The 19,708-nt window shown below is 49.2% G+C and overlaps 6 protein-coding genes across 6 annotated transcripts; all 6 read left to right on the plus strand.

Annotated features, from left to right (window-relative positions):
- Positions 1-982: 982 nt before the first annotated feature.
- On the plus strand, positions 983-1,522 carry MRS44_013060 (uncharacterized protein; the record flags this gene model as incomplete). The annotated part of the gene is made up of 1 exon (XM_065619032.1): positions 983-1,522. The coding sequence occupies one exon, from the start codon at positions 983-985 to the stop codon at positions 1,520-1,522; it is 540 nt and encodes a 179-aa protein (XP_065475104.1).
- Positions 1,523-5,271: 3,749 nt separating this feature from the next.
- On the plus strand, positions 5,272-5,829 carry MRS44_013061 (uncharacterized protein; the record flags this gene model as incomplete). The annotated part of the gene is made up of 1 exon (XM_046271557.2): positions 5,272-5,829. One exon carries the CDS (start codon positions 5,272-5,274, stop codon positions 5,827-5,829), a length of 558 nt encoding a protein of 185 aa, XP_046126421.2.
- Positions 5,830-7,424: 1,595 nt separating this feature from the next.
- Positions 7,425-8,321, plus strand: MRS44_013062 (uncharacterized protein; the record flags this gene model as incomplete). The annotated part of the gene is made up of 2 exons (XM_046284328.2): positions 7,425-7,899; positions 7,993-8,321. The coding sequence occupies 2 exons, from the start codon at positions 7,425-7,427 to the stop codon at positions 8,319-8,321; spliced, it is 804 nt and encodes a 267-aa protein (XP_046126422.2).
- Positions 8,322-9,697: 1,376 nt separating this feature from the next.
- Positions 9,698-10,682, plus strand: MRS44_013063 (uncharacterized protein; the record flags this gene model as incomplete). Its single annotated transcript, XM_065619033.1, has 2 exons — positions 9,698-10,084; positions 10,140-10,682. 2 exons carry the CDS (start codon positions 9,698-9,700, stop codon positions 10,680-10,682), a joined length of 930 nt encoding a protein of 309 aa, XP_065475105.1.
- Positions 10,683-15,207: 4,525 nt separating this feature from the next.
- Positions 15,208-17,876, plus strand: MRS44_013064 (uncharacterized protein; the record flags this gene model as incomplete). The annotated part of the gene is made up of 2 exons (XM_065619034.1): positions 15,208-17,354; positions 17,411-17,876. 2 exons carry the CDS (start codon positions 15,208-15,210, stop codon positions 17,874-17,876), a joined length of 2,613 nt encoding a protein of 870 aa, XP_065475106.1.
- Positions 17,877-17,982: 106 nt separating this feature from the next.
- Positions 17,983-19,702, plus strand: MRS44_013065 (uncharacterized protein; the record flags this gene model as incomplete). Its single annotated transcript, XM_065619035.1, has 2 exons — positions 17,983-18,393; positions 18,440-19,702. 2 exons carry the CDS (start codon positions 17,983-17,985, stop codon positions 19,700-19,702), a joined length of 1,674 nt encoding a protein of 557 aa, XP_065475107.1.
- Between the last annotated feature and the right edge of the window lie 6 nt (positions 19,703-19,708).

Consider the following 19,708-nt stretch of genomic DNA (forward strand, 5'->3'; position numbering starts at 1 on the left):
ACGCGCGGGCTCGTTGCTCGTCCGCAGTACATTTTCCATGCCGACCCGAAGTACTCGGATGACTAAGAGGTGGGGCACCTAGACTCAAAAGGGATTGACAGGGAGTTTTGCAACAGGCCCCCTATCGCCCACCGTAGCGGACGCTAAGGCCGTCGCGGCCCCGTGATTCGCTCGGGGGATTGGATTGGTTAGTAGCCACTTCTAGGGCTGAGCCGAGACTTCGCCAATGATCTAGAGTTTCGGCTGAGATGACATTTAATGACGAAGGGGTTAACGCTGATGCTCCGTAAGACTGGAGCTCGGCGGTTCGTTTTTTATGGGCAGCCGTAGCCAGCACCCCGTAATTAGCACCCCAAAAGTGGGTAACGAACTTCACAAGTGTACGGAGGACGACAGGGGACACCTTACCGAGGCTCGGCTGTTGCTTTCTTCCGGAAGGACCATTCCCGGAACTCCGCCTCGGTCCGTATTCGAACATCCATCCACCTCCTCGACTTTGTCACACAGCACGATTGTTTGGATAACTGGGCAAGTATCAGGCAGAAGATCCCTAGTAAATTAGGCAATGAGCGGCTCTTGATAGTCTCTCTGAAGGAGCGGAATTAAGCTGAACTAAATACATGATGGAGATACTGCTGCCTTGCAGGTATAATGACTGGCTGTAGCCTGCCAGGCAGTGACATTGTTGTCTACTGTGCGGATTATGAGCGAGCGGCTTGATATTGACATATCGAGACTAAAATATGCAGTAAAGGCAGTATACGTGTCATTGTTGAAATTACCCAGGAAGCCGGGAAATCGTCGGGCAAGTCCGGATCAAGTATTCCCCCGATTTCCACGCATCGGGCGTCTGGCAGCTGGACACTCATGTTCCCCCGGGCGAAATAAAATCCTTGCCTTGCCTTGCCTGGACACTCATGCGATTAGCACGAATGCTTACTAAGGACAGCGGAAAGGAAGGTGTCAAGCGCCGGAGAGAGGCATGATCCTTCCGAGCATTTGGAACCCCCATTCAACCAATCCACTCTGTGCAGCATCCCAACGCATCGCAGCCGTCACAAGACCTGCTCCTAGGCGTCGTAGCGCAAGCCCCCGTCCAGCCCAATGCCTGGCACTCCTGGTCCGTGATGGTGGACCGGCACTTTCGGGAGACGGAATCACACGAGCCGACGCAGCACTCCCCGCCGCACAGGATGCTGCGCCGGGGGCAGCACTTGGCGCCCCCGAGCAGGATGAACCCCCGGGGACAGCACTTGCCCGTGTTGCCGACCTCGACCTCGCCCTCGGGGCAACACAGACTCTTGGCTGGGTTGGCGCAGTGAGGGTGGAAGAAGTCCTCCTGCTTGCAGCAGGCGGTGCCGCAGCGGTCGGCCGAGGCGCAGGCGGGGACCGGGGGATCCCCCGGTTCGGGGCGGCACGGCGGGTCCTTGCAAATGGCCTGGGCCGCGATGGGGAGGACGGCGAGGATGAGGGGCAGGTATCTCATAGTGATGACTTCGGTTTGTGGTCTGAATGGGAATGAAAATGGCAGAGGACGGACGGAGTGTGTCGCGATGCGATTGAAGATAGTGGTTGGGCGTTTGGTGATATTTTCAGGGATTGCCAAGGATCAACGTGATACTTATATACTTATGACCTAATCACGACAATAGCCAGCGGAGCCTTAAGGACTGCAATTTCTAGGCAGTATACAGAGTGGATAGGCAACCCTGCAAGAGAAAAATGGGGTCAACGAGGCGACGGTTCGTATCATGGGAGTTGTAGCGTGAGAAAGATGAAAATAGAACCTAACATAAAGTGTGGAGAACTAGAGCTTTATGTTTGATTCAGCAGTTTAATCCTTCAACCCATGCAGGAAGTTGCCTCCTGAGGCTTTGTCTAAGCATTTCATCGGCCCTATACATGTGAATTACTTAATGTCCTGTTGCCATAACATCTCTGCAGCGTCAGGCGGACAGTTAAACATACGGGTAATCGCATGTAGGAGGTCAAGGGCCATACCGTTGTCAATATCTAACATTAGGTAGACGCCACTCTTTCTGTAGGCTTGTCATAGCCCTGATTCTGCCCAAGACAAGGATGTTGGACTTGTATAATGCTAAAGCTTGTTGCAGGTTAGCTTTTACTATTATTAAATATTACTTTAATAAACTTATTAAAAAGTCTAACTTCTACTCCTCATGTCTCTCAGTCTCTTACAGCGAGCGTCATTCTCGGCAGCCACTTCCCGTGTCATATTCTGTAGGCTTATTCTCGTATTTGCGAGTTCGCGTGGTGGTAACCGTGGATGGCCCGACAACCAACCGATATTAAGGCAACCAGCCTCGAGCTTCGCCTTACTAGTCCATCATTCGCTCGAATGGCGCTTCCGCTTCCCGGTACCCCCTCCAGGTACCGCCCATCATAGTAAAGGCATATTCCATATTTCGATAACAGACTAAGCCTGTTCTCATCGTCCTCTATGGTAAGCCTTGACCCGAGCGTATAATATGCGTGCGGCCGATACGACCTCCATGTGCTCGCAGCACGGAAGTCCGGGGTCTCCTCTATGGTGTTGAAGTTTCCGCAAGAAACGAGCCAAGCCACCCGTCTGGTTAGAAGTAAGTTACAAAGCACAAAAGTTGTCAGCCTACCACACCTGTGGACTTCGCCTTCAGATTACTGCCAATCGATGCTTGCATTCAGGCAGCAGCCCCGCAACAAAAGGATATGGAATTAGCCACCCATGAGTCGTACACGCGGCAGTCACAAAGTCTGGACTTTGCGGCTGAACATGGACGGACCTCCTTTTCTCGTCAAAACTGATTTCCTGCCTTTTGCGCCCCAGCCTGCAGTCTGCAGTGTCAGCGGTTTCCCTACGATTTAAGGCTTCTGGGACCCATTCACTATCCTGACATGTGAAAATACGAGGACAACTTCTGCGGTAAGCCGCAGAGTGTGGCAGCTTATGTCCTCCCTCCTATTTGTTGACATTCCTGTGGCGGTCAGCCGCCGTCAGTGGAAACGGAAGAGACAGGGTCCCAGCACCGGTCAGCGGCGGCCAAAACGATTCAGAAGTCGGGAGAGGAGCGAGGAAGAACAGGCGCAAGATCTCGCCAGGTATCTGCGCAGCTTGGACAAAGAATTTTAACACCTTCAAAATATGAAAGGTATGAAAACGACAGTAATTTTTCTCTCGCCCCCTCGCCTATCCTCGCAAACACTTATAAATCATACGTTGACGTGGGTCCAGACGGAGACGTCCTGGTTATAGTACCTAGGCCCTCCAGGGTCTTCGCTGCTTGGGGTGCGCCTAAAGCATCATCGTCAAACTGCCCAGATGCTTAACGCGATTCACAGTCTGGAGAGGGCGACACCGAAACTGAGGCCACTGGCGCGGAAATTTCCTACGCCGCCACGATGCGATCTCGAAATCGACTAGTTTTGACTACAGCCAGGGCCGTCGTTCGATATGTGATTCGAGATCTGGACGTGGACGTGGAATTTTATTTTCACATGCAAATCTTGACCTTGAGCCCTTCGCAGGTGGGTATGAGTCACTCAACAAGGCGCGGTGGCAGACATCTTCGTCTCGGCCATCACGGCTTCTCTGTCAGTTATGGCTCCGCTTAGCGAACCAGAGAAGTTCTGGTGTTGAACCTTGGTCTCTGGCCCGCACACTCGCCTCGAGTTGTTGGTTGTCTTGGATTTACGCCGGTGCGCTCGCCTCTTTTCGACCATCTTGCATTCAAGACCGCGTCCGACGCATTATAAGCAAGGGTGTCCTTTATCACACCGGATCTTCTGTTTTCAGCATTGATAACAAGCCGGGAGACGGCGAATCATAGGGCTCCCCATAGTGGCAATCTCCAGATCCAGATGGTCGCAGTTGTTTCTAGTTCGCGCAAGGGCCAGAGGCCAGATCTCTGATGTGGCAAGCTTGCTGGAAGTATCCAATAGAATAAAGAGTCATATCTGGATGGAGGCATCGGCTCATGCAAATATCCAATACATTCACTCTTGATACAATAAGCATTTCGATGTGCATAGGCTAGAAATGAGTGTTGGAAGACTGTGGCGTAGGAAAAGCCAGCTGTCCCCTGATATACTCCGCATGGTCCAGCCCAAACTCAACTCTCGCTCAACTTTCTTTAGATCTTACTCAGCGACACGTTAGCCTTAGAACGGCAGGAACCAATCTCTATAAATAGAAATGGATTTTGGTGTTGATGAGTTTCGTATCTGAGTAAGATGGTATTGGAATCTTGGAGAGTCCTGGGTATCTATTTTGAAATATCAAATAGGTTCATCGACGAACCCATCTGGTACACTAATCAGAACTCGTTACAATAGAACGTCACTGGGGCGTTATACTTACTGAATTTCTTGAAGCATTATCTTTCCGAGAGAAATCAAAATCGATATTTGAGACTCTATTCAGTCCAAACCGGTAAGCTCAACCAACGACTTCAACAATGGTTCATTAGGCGCAGAAGCATCTCTAAGAAAGCCTCCTCTTAACATTGCCACTGATCGTGTGGTTAGTTTCCTTAGGTCCCCGATGACGATGCTTGCCGACAATAGAATGAATGCATGGCATACCTTGAGGCTAGTCTCGCCGCTACAATGTGAGCTTTAGGCCGTATCATGGTCACGAGCTTTCTTCCACGGGCACTATGCACCGTTCGCACCAACCAGCCACTCCTATAAGTATATCGTATACCGATACAACAGTCGGGGTTCTGGAAGGTCCCCGATGGTGGTTTTCCAATCTCGTGACGCAGCATCAAGTGCCGGGAACCATCAAGACCGCTTCTCTTCAAATTACGTCAAACTCGCTCCGATGGCTTGGAGTAGATGCAGCGAGAGAGGGAGCCGGCATTTGGCGTGACGAAGCGCCGAAAGAAGGCCAGTCAGTAGGAATGTCTAGTCTAAACTTTCAGATGGTCGGGCGGGCTGTCCGTTGCTGTGGCATGTCTCAATTAGGACAGGCTAGGGCGGCCCATGGCCCAAATTTTTCGTATAGCCTCAGAGGAGAGGGAGTAGCTATTTTTACAACAGTGTGAGCTGGTTCTCGGCATGCTCCGTGCCGCATAATTGGTGATAATCAACTGGTCTATAAATCATCCCGACAATCCGGAGAACTCGACATTATTCTCACAATCAACTCATCAGCTTCTCTTTCACTCTTAACCTTAAAACTCCAAAGTTCTCTTGCATTTAACTCTACCGCTATCAAATTCTCCAACCACAACCACCTGTGTTCTCAAGAGCCGCCAAATCCTATCCACCATGCAGATCAAGGCTCTTCTCTTCGCTCCCCTCGTCGCTACCGGCCTCGTCTCGGCCGTGCCCTCCAGCAAAGCGACCAACTTTGAGCTGCTCGCTCTGCGCTCCGCCAGCGACATCCATTTCTCTCCCGTTCAAGCGGCGCTCAACCATCTTTTCCTCCATCTCCCCCACCAAAAGGCAACCTGCGATGCCAAGCCGGACAACCACGCAACCTTCAGCCTGGTCGATGGCGAGCTGTACCTCTACCGCAAGTCGGGGATGCGCCAGAAGCTCTACGTCGACCGTTCTGGAATGGGTCAGGGCATTCTCGGGTACACCACTGGAAACGAGCCCGGCCCTCGCAACGGTGAGCGCAAGGGCTGGAAGATTAACAAGTACGGCGACCTCACCTTCGACGGCGCCGGGTTCATCGCCTGCACGGACAGCACTAAGGGCTCCTGGAGCGTTGGGATCTCGATTGGTTTGAGCAACCCTGGTGGCAACGAGCACTGCCTTGGATTCACCGCTCGGACCATCACGACCAGGAAGCCCAATAGCTGCAAGTACACCACCCAGTAGAAGCAAGCTTGGGGCATTGATTGGTTCCTTGCATAATTTGTGTTCACTTTTGCATTGAGTTGGAGTATCGTTTCTGTTTCTGCATTAATAGCATGTTGGCCATATTGCGCCTTGTCTTGCCGGCTGGTCACAGTTCGCATTTGGCCTTCTGAGTACAAGTTCCCTTTACTGGAACTTTCTCGAGCTAAAATGGCGGCATTTTCTTGCCAACCTATGACATAACCCTGTAGATGGGATAGACAACTCCTTCCCTGGGCACAATAGTAAAGCAAATATATGAATCAATGTTTTCAGGCTCAAGAGCAACGAAGCCAGTCCAGCGTTCTTCTGCCTAGTGTTAAGGAGGAAGCTACCGGCTGGTAGCGTAATCTCGCGTTCAATGGTCTCTGTCGAGACGGTGACACGTACCGCGCCCTTCAAGTATGACTTGTTAATGCAGGTCGATGTAATGTTGAGTCCCACTATGGTACTACCCTATTTCTTTTACAGAGTGTTGGCCGCGAGACCCAATAAACTCTCTCCTGTAAAAATTTTTCCTTGGCATGCACTGTTAGTGCTATGTTAGTGTGAGGGATTTTTGCAGGCCACCCGACCACTCTTTTGCCTTCGAGACCCCATCGGGGCCTTAACAGGTACAGAGAAGACCTTAGGAGAGTTCATCTTCCTCTGCAAAGCTGGTCCCGACACACAGCCGGACCTCGCGACTGCCTTCAGAACCAAGGCAGACCGAGGTATTGGAGGGCTCGCAAGGCCCTCCAAACAACGACGCTAGTCGCAGAGGTTTTTCTCCCTGAAGGCAAGCTGCACGCCAGCCTCTGATTCCTTCGAGGGTTTTTCCCTACTGACGTCCTGTGTGACGTGCTTTAGCGAAACCTACAGTAGGGCCAGCTACGGGTAGGAAAGTGCCGCTTGGAGGGATTGAGCATGCATACAGCTCCCCATTGATCTAAGAGGCCTTGCAAGATGGGCTTGGTGGAGCGAAGGGCGGCAGCGACTGGAGACAGCTCAGCTCAGCACGTCCTGTGCTTGATGAAGCGAATAATTGTCAGTGATTTTAAAAGGTCTAAGTTACATATGTCTCAGAGGAGCACAGCTCCTCACATAGTATCCACATCCCAGCCACCAGCAGATCGGACCATCTTAGTCATACGGTCTCAACAGTGCTCCCGTAGGAGACTTTTGCGGCCATCAGGCTGCCCGGACGAAAAATACACACACACACACACATGTAAGACCCAATATACGCAAGCGCTCAGCAAGCCCTAGCCACACCACATATAGACCGCGCTTGTACTAAAATCAAAGCTCTAACCTCCTACTCCTAGCCTCCTTCGTATCCTATAATAACTGTACTTATAATAGATATGACCCTAATACTATGAACCTTAAAACCTAAAGCTATATATAGATTAATAGACTATAGGTTAACTAAATTATTTAATAAGTTGTTAAGTATTAATAGAATACGTAGCGACATATCCTTCCTGACTGATTGTTGTGGTCTCAAAGGTTAACCCATCCAGTTCTCTGTCCCCGTCCTCAACACCACGACACCAAATCTCATCAATCATCTCAACTCCCAGCAACTAAACAAAATGTCTCTCTCTCGCTCCGAGCTCTGGGTCCTCGCCTCCACCGACGTCCGCGACCCCATCCCCGCCGCCGCCCTCCAATCTGCCCTAGCCTCGCCGCCCTTCATCCCCTCCCGCTCCCTCATCAACATCCGCGACCTCGGAGCCGTCCCCGGCAGCGCTCTGACCCCCGGCTGCATCTACCGCTGCGGCACCCTCGACGCCGCCGCCGCCCATGTCGCAACCATCTTCGACCTCCGCCACGCCACCGAGCGCGACCGAGGGCCTAGCCCGGAGGTCCCGGGCGTCGAGAACGTGTGGCTCGAGCAGGTGGGGCAGTATACTTCGCCGTCGCTCGAGGAGTTCGCTAGGGGCGGCGAGGATGGTGCCTGGATGCGCGAGTACATGATCGTCCTGCAGGTCTACAAGCCCTCCATCCGCGCCGTCCTGGAGCACATACGAGACCGCCCAACCGCGCCCTTCCTCTTCCACTGCACTGGTAAGTCGACCCATCATCCCACCTCACGCAATACATAACTCCCCCGACATGGGATCGTCTGTTTACCAACTCACCTTCTTCCCCTCTACCCAGCCGGTCGAGACCGCACCGGCGTCGTCGCCGGCCTCCTACAGAGCCTCGCCGGCACCGCGCCCGACGACATCCTCTTCGACTACATGCTCTCTCGCATCGGCACTGAGTCCGCGCGCGAAAAGCTCGGCAGCCTCGCTATGGCCAGTCTGGGCGTTTCGGACCCGGAGACACCGGGCTTCTGGAACCTCGTCAGCCTGCGGCCGTCGTACTGGAACGCGTTTCTCGAGGGTCTACGCGACGAGTACGGCGACTGGGAGGGCTATGTCACCAAGGGTCTGGGCTTCTCAGCGACGGACCTGGAGACGGTTAAGAAGAATCTGAGGTCGTAGGCAGAAGGTCGATGTCGCCAGCGGCTTGCGGAAGAGGAGGACTACTTTTAGGATGTGAAATTGAGATAGACCAAGAGTTGCCAAGTACCCCAGTACCCGTTATCAATTCTACTAGAATTGATTTTTTTAGCCCCACATCACAGGGGGTAGAATTGAATTTCACCTCGACCAATCAAAACTTGAAGCTTTTAGCATTGGAGCGCTATATGAAAGGATGTCAGACAACTGGCTCCACAGGGATCATTTATGGCACCAGTCAATTGATGAGAATTATCTAAGGGGCAAGAACTCAATGGCAAGACGCGTTGAGTCGTGCAGCTCTTTATACACAAATGAAAGTGTTGCCTGTTTAGGCAGTAGCAGCTGCATTGCAGGCAGCTGCGCTAGTGGGGCCAGGGCTTGATATGCGACAGAGGATTAGGACCATTAGAGGGACCCGGGTGTGGTATTAATCCAGGCCAACAAGAGGTGCAGTTGCGCTTCCGAATCGGGTAATTTTGCCAAGGGGGGTGGAATATTAGGGGTGAAAAAATCCCAGAGCTTAAGAAGACCTTTCGTACCGAAAGGCATAGTTAGGAAGGAATAAGTTTTTTAAAAATTTTAACTAATTTCCTTTATATAGAAATAATAAGATATACAGTGCGGATAAGATTTTTCTTAGTGGCTTTTTGTCAGACAGTACGTGTATTCGGTCCATTGGTTGAATCAGTGTATTCGTGTTGTGTTCGTGTTCCCGTTAAGTATCTGCCCCTGAAGGACCTGCTTTTAATCTTAAGATCCTTGGCCCACACGTGACACCCCAGCATATTCAACAACATGGCCGGACGGTCCCTGAAAGTTGTTTTCCGTCGCAAAACAAGGTGCACGGACCGTGGATGGGGCGGGGGATTGTGAGAAAGAACACGAAAAAGCAATGGAAAACGAAGCCGGCTCGTCCCCATCCGGGACGGCGGTGGCACGCCAGCCCGGAACGCCTGTCATCCGAAGCCAGCACCTGCGCCCAACCACCATATTCGTCCGTCTGCCTCGCTCTCATTTGTCCTGCTGCCACCTCATCCCACCTCGTTTGTCCCGTCCACTTGGCCCAACCCCATGCCGTTGTTCCAGATGACCCGAAGAAACAAGGCGCGCTGATTTGCCCAAACGTGGCTTGCTTGTTTGTTTCTGTTTTATTTCATGCTCGCTGTATTATAGCAGTCATACCCTCCTCCTCTTCAGCTGGCTGTCTCCATTCCAGAAGCCCGGGCGGAATCCTCTCTTGATCTTTCGACGCTTCGTCTGCTTTCGGTGTCTCAGACCCCTCTTTGCTGTCCAGCATATCCTTGCTCAGCAACAGCATCATCGCCAAGATCCCCGCCTTCTCGCCTCTCGTCGTAATGCCGCCCAACGGCCCAGTGCAGCGATCACCAAGATCACCAGCCTTCGCTGCTCCCTGGTTCACACTACCTCTGCTCGCCTTCTTTGGCCTTCACCTGAGGCCGACAGCCGCCCAGGCTGAGAATGTGTGTGTCACCCACGATCAGCCGAATACGCTCTTTCAGGACTACCCGAACAATGCCACTGGCGTGCTGAACGTGACGCTTGCGATCATTCCCATTCCTCTGGCCACCGCTAAAGAGATCATCCCGTCAGAGTATGCCATCCTCGAGAGTGCCTACCGATCACTGCTGCCCGACTTCCCGGCCGACATGTATCCCGTGCTCCTCCAGGCCGGACATGATCACGACATCCGGTACTTGGAGCTAAGTATTCCTGATTTCAGCGTAAGTTCCATGTGCTGTGTCTAGGTGGCGATAAAACATACTGACCTCCGTCCAGAGATCCGGTTTCGAGTTCCCGTTTCTCGATTTTCTTAGCGACGGCTACTCTGTCTTCCGCTGGGTACCAGAACAGATGATCACGGCTTCCAATACGGGCGCCATCGATGGCTCGGAAGCTTACGGCACTGTTGTCCACCCCTCCACCTTTGCACCGGAATACGACGCATATGCCACCCTGCCTAGAGGCAACACGTTCTTCAACGCCACCAGCGACCAGACCTACATATCGCTCCAGTTCCAACGCCTGGCATCATGTCAATCCGTCCCCTACCCGCTGTCGTTCTTCCACAACGTCACCAACCAGCCCATCTTCGCCGCCGGCGAGACCTGCGACCAGATGATCCGCCTGTTCGACACGCCCTTGTCACAGGGTGCCTTCGCCCCCATACCCGTCAAGACCAAAGTCGAGTCGAACATAGGCCCGTTAACCTGCAAGACCTCTTTCACCGGCGTCTTCGGCTTCCAGATCACAACACCCTTCATCGAGAACAACTACCTGTCCTGTGATACCTTGAAAGGCTACCATGGTGTGGACCTTTGAAGTTGAACTGATGAATTTTATAGTGCTAGACTTTCTCCTTCTCTCATTCGTCCATCTAGATAAGAGTCATAAGACCACCATTTTTAAACGATGGCCTTATGCCATCGCGAATATATGGACCTGAAGACTCAGGTTCGATTGGTGACGATGCCATAATAAACTGCTTTGATGTCCGTCCCTTTTGCCGTGTCGTACTTTTCCACTGCTTAAGGATCGAACCTGATGCTAAGTGTTACAGCTTGGTTTACCGGGAATAGCGATAGGCTTAAAAGAGCAGCTAGTGTGCCCAGTAGTCGCTGCAATAGCGATTATTGACCAATCTTTTGCCCTATGGTACAACGGTCTAGCACAACCGTTACACTAAGACACAGGCATAGTCAGTAGTGGGGGAGAGCTTAGCCATAGGGTTAGGGGGGCAGTAGGTAGGTTTCATACCCCAGAGTTAGAAAGATGATAGAGCTAGTAAGTAAGTAGGTAGGTAAGTAAGTTTATATCTTAGAGTTAGAAAGTAAGTTATCTGTTTATTAAATTAAGTAAAGCAGTTTATATCTTAAAGTTAGAAAAAGTAAAAGAAGGCTTTAAATAGTAATCGCGGACACGCTGCTGCACAATGAAGGCCCGTCCGTCTTCTGAATTTGGTTTACGTACTCCGTACTCTGCAGGGAAATGGTCAGCAAACGCGAAGGGCACAGGCTTCCACCCGCTCCCATCCTGCCCTTTGCCTTTTGGCCAGTTTCCAAAGCTCTCTGAGGAAAGAGAAAACAGCCATTATCCATTACCGTTTTCGGTTTGCAAACCCTTGTCGAAGGCTAAAAGCGGCTTGCTTGACCGGCTGCAGCCACAACAGCCCTGTGGATGGATAAGCAAGGCAGATTTTAGCACAAGCTACACAGGGGTGACAGAGTGGCAAAATGCAGGCCAGAAACTCGCTAGGAGGGGACCAAATAGGCAATCATTGGCTGTAGGATCTTTCGTCAGCTGTGAGACAAACACGCTTGCTCCACACACCATATCAACATTGTCGTAGTTAGGCAGACCGGCCCGCTCCGCGGAGTTCGCTTAGACTTAACCCATTGCTACTTTCGTGCCGAGACCACTCTTTGAAGCTTAAATGGCCAATCCTAACTAGATTTGGATATCAGGCAGCCACTTACAAAGTCCGAGCTCAGCGGCACTTCCCGAAGGCTAACCTCCCCACCTCAGCCCCCCAAGAGCGTAAAAGCCAGGCCAGACAATTAGGTACGAGAATAGGGACCTTAAAACGGACCTTTTAGGGATAATTATCGTATGGGGGGTTGATGTTCACGTTGAGCTAAATTGCAGCCTTATTCTCATGGTAGGCCCAGTTATGTTGGACATAGTTGGGTTGATGAGTCGTAGCATGAGGGTCGAGGCAGATATACCAATATCACATCGACAACACACTAATGCATTGCTATCACACTGTTGCCTACTCCGTACTGTCGCCTGCTACTGCTATGGGAATTAGCCACTTTGTATCATGGAGATAGAGCGCTCAGGCGTTTCAATCAGTCACTCCTTAGATACACAGTTTGTAGTCAATCCAGTAGATACTTCCCATCATCATAGCCTTCTCCCAACAATCATAATGTGCAATATCCCACAAACGGTAGCCGTCCAGATGCCCTTAAGTTGGCCAGGTCGAGCCAGTTCCATCCCCAGCTCCGAGCAACTGGCCAACTGAATATCTCATGTGGTTCGTGTACATTATCCCGACTCAATTTTGTGGCTTCTGACGGGCTGACGGGGCTTTTGAGGCTTCGAACTGTGGAGATTAAATGCCTGTGCAGACCAGCAACAAAACACCGTGCATAGCTCAAAACGGCAAGCCCTAGGCGCAATTTGGTAGTTGTTGGCCAGCGGCTGGCGGGCTCCTCAAACGCTCTGGTGATTGATTTCAACGGCTTGAAAAGAGGTGGCCTCTCGCCTTGAAAAGGGGTCTCTGCGCCATAGCCTCCGGCCGGCAGGGCCTGAGGGATAAGGCTAGGATTAGTCTTTCCCTGACGATGAGTTGTTTCAGCTGGTTCATCAACATAAAGCTCATGGGCGTCTACAATAACTACCCCCCCAAACCAAAACCAAAACCGGCGGCATCCCGGCCATTTCCATAAATTTTCCATCCGCATCCCCACCTACTCTATCATCATCCAAATAAATAGAGTATTGTTATTCGCACTAACAGACCTTATTAGCCGCACAAATAGGTCATATAGTCATAGAGAATTCTCTTAGATTCTAATCTCATTTCCCTTTTTCCCTTCTTCATATATAACTTTATATATAATTAATAGAGGTAATTAAATCACACCTAAAATTAAGAAATCTTAGTTAATTATAATGCAAAAAATAGCTAATTCGCTTAATTAAGGCTATCTTTATAGCGGTGCTATAGCCTTAATATAATCCTTAGTCTTAGGCGTAGAAGATATGTTATTCTTAGCGGCTATAGCCTTGCCGTGGCCTCCCCTGCCGCGTCGGCTCCTTATTCCTCTTTTATTGGCATTTATATATATATCTAAACTCTTAATTAATGGCAGGGGAGTCTATGAGAGGCTAGGGGGTCTTTTTTACATCTTAAGCTCTGACTATAAGAGTATTTGCTATGCGCTTAGCTTTAAAGCTAGCTGTGTGCGCCTAGGGCTAGGCCTCGCGAGAGAGGGTCAAGGTTGATCTTAGTATATATGCCGGCGTTAAAGTTAGGGCTTATTGCCCTATGGTGCCCGCTGCCTTTAGCTCCTTAGGGACTTCTAGCTTATTATTAATAGGCTTATAAGGCCGGCCGCGAAGGTTAGTAATAATATTAGGGTCTTAGATATAAAGGAGTAGCTCCTCGAGGTCCTATAGGCAGGGATTAGTGAGATTTCCCTCTATAAAATATATAAATCTTACTAGAGGCTTCTAAAGCTATTAGCGCGGGTAATAAAGGCCCTTTAGCAATGGCACCTCTGCCTATACAAAGGGGAGGATCTAGTGACTATAAGGTAGGCTATATTACTATAAAAAAGTATACTTATAAGGCTAAAGGGTTAGGTTTTTCTTATTAGCGAGGATTATAGCCGCGGTGAAGTAATATTATTTAGTGATAAGATTAATAGTAATATAAGAGAGGTAAAGAGAAAGATCTTTAAGCTAGTTATAGTTTATATACTCTCGCTATTACCTTATTATCTTAATTAATACCTTTTTATTATATTTTCTCTTTTTTTTTAAGAGTATAGCGAGGAAAGTATTATAAAGGTAGAGTAAATTGCCTTAGCTAGAAAGGAAAAAGCTTTTTATATTTTTATAAGTAGTTTCTATAGAGCTATTAATGCGCTAATTAAAATTACGGTAGCGCTAAAGGTAATAAGCTACTTATTACTCCCTAAATAGTATATATTTATTAGAAATATACTTTAAGATATAATTTTAGTATATTTTATATATAGAGATTATTATAGATTATTTATTAAAGAAGTCGCTCTTATTTAGCGCATAGATAATGCGTTTTTAGGCCTTAAATATGCTATTAGTGGTATACTCGAGAGGAGGAAGCTCTAAGGAGGCCTTTATAGACTCTGCTTCCTTCTATACCTCTATATAGGCACGTAGATTAACTTCTCTAGTATACTACTCGCTAGTATTATCTTCCTTAATCGGCGAGGCGCTTTCTAATGCGTTTAGATTATATTATCATAAAGAAATCTTACCTTAAACCTTAGTATTTATATAATAGATATAGAGTTATTATTAGGCGTTAAGAAATATAATAGTAAATATAGTCTTAAGGCCCGCTTCCTTATCTATGATAATAACGCTCGGCGGCAGAATACTAAGAGATATCCTAACTTGGTTTAGCTTCTCACAAAGCCATAAAAATCCCTCTTCGAGCTCGTTATTGACGAGACTGAAGCCGAAGTTGGCGACGGACTTCTGATCCGTGATTCCAGTGACCTAGAAGAGATACATATTAAACCGGTTGGTCTTATAGGTGTTATCTATCCCTAGGACCTTAGGAAACCTCTTCTATATCTTCTAGCACTACGGATAGGTCTAGAAGACGGCTACTAGCTTATAATCGCGACCATATGCGGGTTCATATGTCACGGCCCATGCCGCGATCGAATGCGTGTCGCCACACGGCACGGATCAACGTATTCCGCTCACTCGCACCGAGTGAGCGGGACCCATTTTCTCACTCCGGGCAAGTGAGAATGTAACACTATCTCACGATGGGCATCGTGAGATGCTCCCCAGACCCTGCCTATAAAAAACCACACAATATCCCTTAGACAGACACTCTCGCTACCTCAGCTTTCAATACAACTTGATTACTCAAGAATACTTCTTGACATTATCAGACGTGATTCGCCACCCTACGCTCAGTACTACGCCCCGTTACAACTGCCAACATAAACCAATTAGGTTACGGTTTACTACGTTGGGAACCTTGACCGTCACACGTTGAAAGCTCTTGTTCAGTTGCACGCCGCGTCACGCTGAGCAATAACGAAGTTTCGACAACATGCCTGCCAACCGTACTATCGGAGAATCTTCTATGGGAAAGCAACCTCAGGACTCCCCACCGAAGGACCATGAGGAAGACATTGTTCGAATGTCTGATTCGGATGAAGACGATGACAGGAGAATCCGAGTCTTACATGAGCGTGTCAAAAGCCTCATGGCGGTGGTCGAAAGTCAGCATGGAGCCATTGAAAGAATGAAGGAGATCGAGGAAAGAAACCTTGCCCAGTTCGAGCTTAGCAAGGCACAGCAGGCAGAAGAAACCGAGAGGCTCCGGAACAGTAACAAGAACCTGCAGCAACAGGTCGACAAGCTCCTCGGGACCTATGAGGAACGGAACCGACACAGGAACGAACAAATCAACACCATGGAAAGTCTTGCCAACCAGGCCAATGGAGGGAAAGATCTCGGAGAAATCATCAAGCCTCACAAACCAACCAAGTTTGACGGAGACCAGAAGAAGCTCAAAACATTCCTGACGGAACTACGTACCTACTTTCACTACTATCCCACGCAGTTCTTCAAGCACGAAAACCGTGTCAAATTTGCAGGAAGCTGCCTCACCGGAAGCGCGCTAGGATGGTTCGAACCATTCCTCAGCGACTACGTCCGAGGAAACCCGAGCGATGTGACCATGACAATTTTTCGAGACTACGACGTTTTCGAAGATAGGATGAAGAAAGTCTTCGGGGAAGTGGATGAAGTACAGGCGGCTACCGATCGACTGATGAGACTGAAGCAAACGAAGGCTGCATCTGAGTATGTCGCTAACTTCCTTCAGATAGCCTCTAGGATTCCCTGGGATGAGACATACTTTAAGGATAGGTTCTATCGAGGCCTCAAAGAAGACGTTAAGGACGAACTCTGCAAGGTCGACAAGGCTATGATGACGTTGGATAACTACATGGAAACGGCAGTCAAGATCGACAATCGAAACTTCGCGAGACGCCAGGAAAAGAAGGGGAACTATGGCCAACCCCAATACAAGGCTAAGAATCAGTCCAACCACGGACAAAAGAGAGAACCTGACACCTCTCACGGCACCGAACCAGGACCCATGAACATGGGAAACGTTCAGAAAGGGAGAGAAAGGAAACCGAGAGACATCAGCAGGATCAAATGCTACAATTGTAACAAGTATGGGCATTATTCGTCTAACTGCGAACAGCCGAAGAAGCCAAGGAGCCAAGGTAAGAAACAGGTTAACATAGTCCAGAACCAGGACGACGAAGAGGCACCTCGAGCAATCAGAACGACCAAGCCTGACCACAAGAATCTCGGATGGATACATTGCTATGACGACAAATGTCTCGACCACTTGGACGAAAAAGTGGTCAATGCTATCTTCCCGAAACCTACCAAGGGACCCGAGTCTTCACGAACACGTACGGTGGCCATGGTACGAAGGACTTCAGCGGAAAAATATCGTGAAACCAGTAACAAAGAGAACGACTCCAAGGAACAGTCCGAACAAGACTCAGAATATCCGTCGGACGCGGACGGAATCACAAGTAAAAAATCCCGACTTTTGACGGAACGAACCCTGCGAGGGGAAAGCAGCGCGACAACTACAGGATCTCACGACCACGATGGTTGTCAAAAATGGATCGAGGAACACGAACAATGGGATAAAAATCTGTTCGGGACACTTACACGAATGTATCCCAAAGAGTTTGAATGCATCAACGGTGACCGACAATGGGAAGAATGTCCCCACGAACAGTGCCAAGTACACTTGACGGAAAAACTGGCGGCATTCCATCGAAGGATGAAGCGCATTCGCCAGGAATACCCAGAACCAGACAACTCAGCCTGGGTGTACGACTATGGAATTATCTATGGAGAAACTCCATGCAAAGAAAAGCACGCCCTACGATGCGGGCGGACACGATGTCCAATTCACGACGACAACAAAGGACAAATTTACGGACGCATAATCGAAATGCATCTAAGAGGGTTCAACCTCAGAGAAGCAAGGGGAACGACAATCGGAGACAGAGAGTGGTACCTCCAACTACGAAAACAAGCCCCTGACAAACTCAAGACCTTGGAAGAGATCTTCCAACCCCAGACATGGAAGTCTCGCCAAGAACGACGACACCGAAACCGTGAGGAAGCACGATGCAACCCAAACGACGAACGCCACCTGTAGGAGGGCCGCAGGCGAGCGAAATCAGGGAAGAACTCCCTACAAAGGCACTCAGAAGTGCAGGAAAACCCGGACAACGACAGAAGTCATTTAACCTCTCAGTACGAATACGCGGAAGGGAGTATAACGCTTTGGTAGACAGCGGTGCAGAAGAGAATTACATGGACCCCGAAGTGGTCAACGAACTTGGACTCAGATGGAAGTACAAGAAGAAACCATACAGAGCCGAGAACCTGGAAGGACAACCGTTCACCTCGAATGGAGGACGAGTAGACCGAGAGATTGATCACCTCAAAGTCCAAATCGACGAAAGAAATCAAGGAATCACGTTTGATGTGATTGCCATGAGTCACGATTTGGTCCTAGGCTACAAATGGCTGTACAAGTATAACCCATGGATCGATTGGAGAACTGGCCAGGTGCGACAATGGGACGACGCACCCTCCAGCGATGACGATGAGTCAGACGATGAATTGAGATCTCAACCTTCTACCGACGACGACGGAGGAGAAATGGCATGAGGAAAGAACCTCCTCACCACCCAAAGGGACACGACATATCAGTGCGAGAAAGGAAGCAAACCGCACTAGAAGAACCATTGCTTTCGTCAAACGCAAACTCAAGCAAATGGATGAAGTCCTCGAGCTTCAGAAGAAAGCTTTCGAAGAAGGACACACACCAACCGACAAACGAGAAAGGCTCAAGAACATACCCTTGCAATACCGCATCTATCAGAAGCTATTCGAAGAAGAACTGGAAACCGGACTACCAGAACACAGTGAATGGGATCTCGAAATAGAACTAAAAGTCGGAACGAAACCAAAGTTCTATCCCATCTACAACCTCAACGAAGTGGAGCTACGAACGCTAAAGGAATACCTCCAAGACATGCTGAGAAAAGGATACATCCGAATCTCCAAGTCCTCGGCTGGATACCCAGTCATGTTTGTGCCAAAGAAGAATGGAAAACTCAGACTCGTTATTGACTATCGGCAACTCAACGACATTACCCTCAAGGATCGAACGCCGCTGCCCCTAGTCACGGAACTACGAGACAGACTACACAACAAGAAATGGTTTACAGCTCTGGATCTCAAGGGGAGCTTACAACCTTATCCGTGTCAAGGAAGGAGATGAATGGAAAACAGCATTTCGAACGAAATTCGGATTATTCGAGTACGTTGTCATGCCTTTCGGATTGACAAACGCACCAGCAGCCTTTCAGCGAATGATCAACTATGTGCTACGGGAGTATCTCGACGACTTTGTAGTTTGCTACCTGGACGACATCCTAATCTTTTCGGAAACGGAAGAAGAACACACGGAACACGTCCATAAAGTGCTCAAGGCACTCCAAGACGCGAACCTACTCGTTGAACCCGAGAAAAGCACATTCCACACTCACGAAGTAGAATTCTTGGGACACATCATCAGCCCGAACGAAATCCGAATGGACCCCAAGAAGATCGCGGCCGTCAGAGATTGGCCACAACCAGAGAACCTCAAGGAAGTACAATCCTTCATAGGATTCGCAAACTACTACCGAAGGTTTATACGCAATTTTGGGAAGATCGCAATACCGTTGACTGAACTCACAAAGAAGGAGACAAGATTCATCTGGACCCCAAAGGCAGAAGAAGCATTCCAAGCACTCAAGGAGGCAATCCTGAAAGAACCTGTTCTAGCCACATTCGACCCCACCAAGGAAGTCGAACTAGAAACTGATGCGTCAGACTACGCATTAGGGGCCCAAGTGGGACAACGAGATAAGAATGGCAAGCTACATCCAATAGCCTTCTATTCACGAAAATTACACGGAGCCGAGCTCAACTATCCCATCTACGACAAAGAATTTCTTGCAATTATCAATGCTTTCAAGGAATTTCGACATTACCTCCTGGGAAGTCAGCACAAGGTCAAGGTCTACACAGACCACAAGAACATATCCCATTTTGCAACGACACAAAAACTCAGCGGAAGACAACTCAGATACGCTGAATACCTCTCTGAATTCGACTACGTCATCATCCACAGGAAAGGATCAGAGAACGGACGAGCTGACGCTATCAGCCGACGAAGTGACTTCAAGACAGAACAAGTCATTGTGCAAGATCAAATCCTGCACCAGACACCAGAAGGTCACTATGAACAACGACAAATAGCCTACATCCAGCAGGCAAAACTCATGGAAACTCGAAGAATCGCTTTCATCAACAAGATCACGGAAGAAGAACTGTTCCATGGGATCTATGAACACAACCAGGACATCCCAGAAGAAGAAGAAAAAACGGGGAAAATGCAAGTACCAACACACCTTCAAGAAACCCCTGATCAAACACATCCATGAACACAA

Source organism: Fusarium solani, assembly GCF_023522795.1.
Source record: "Fusarium solani strain SB1 chromosome Unknown bctg00000008, whole genome shotgun sequence".
In the NCBI taxonomy this organism is placed as follows: domain Eukaryota; kingdom Fungi; phylum Ascomycota; class Sordariomycetes; order Hypocreales; family Nectriaceae; genus Fusarium; species Fusarium solani.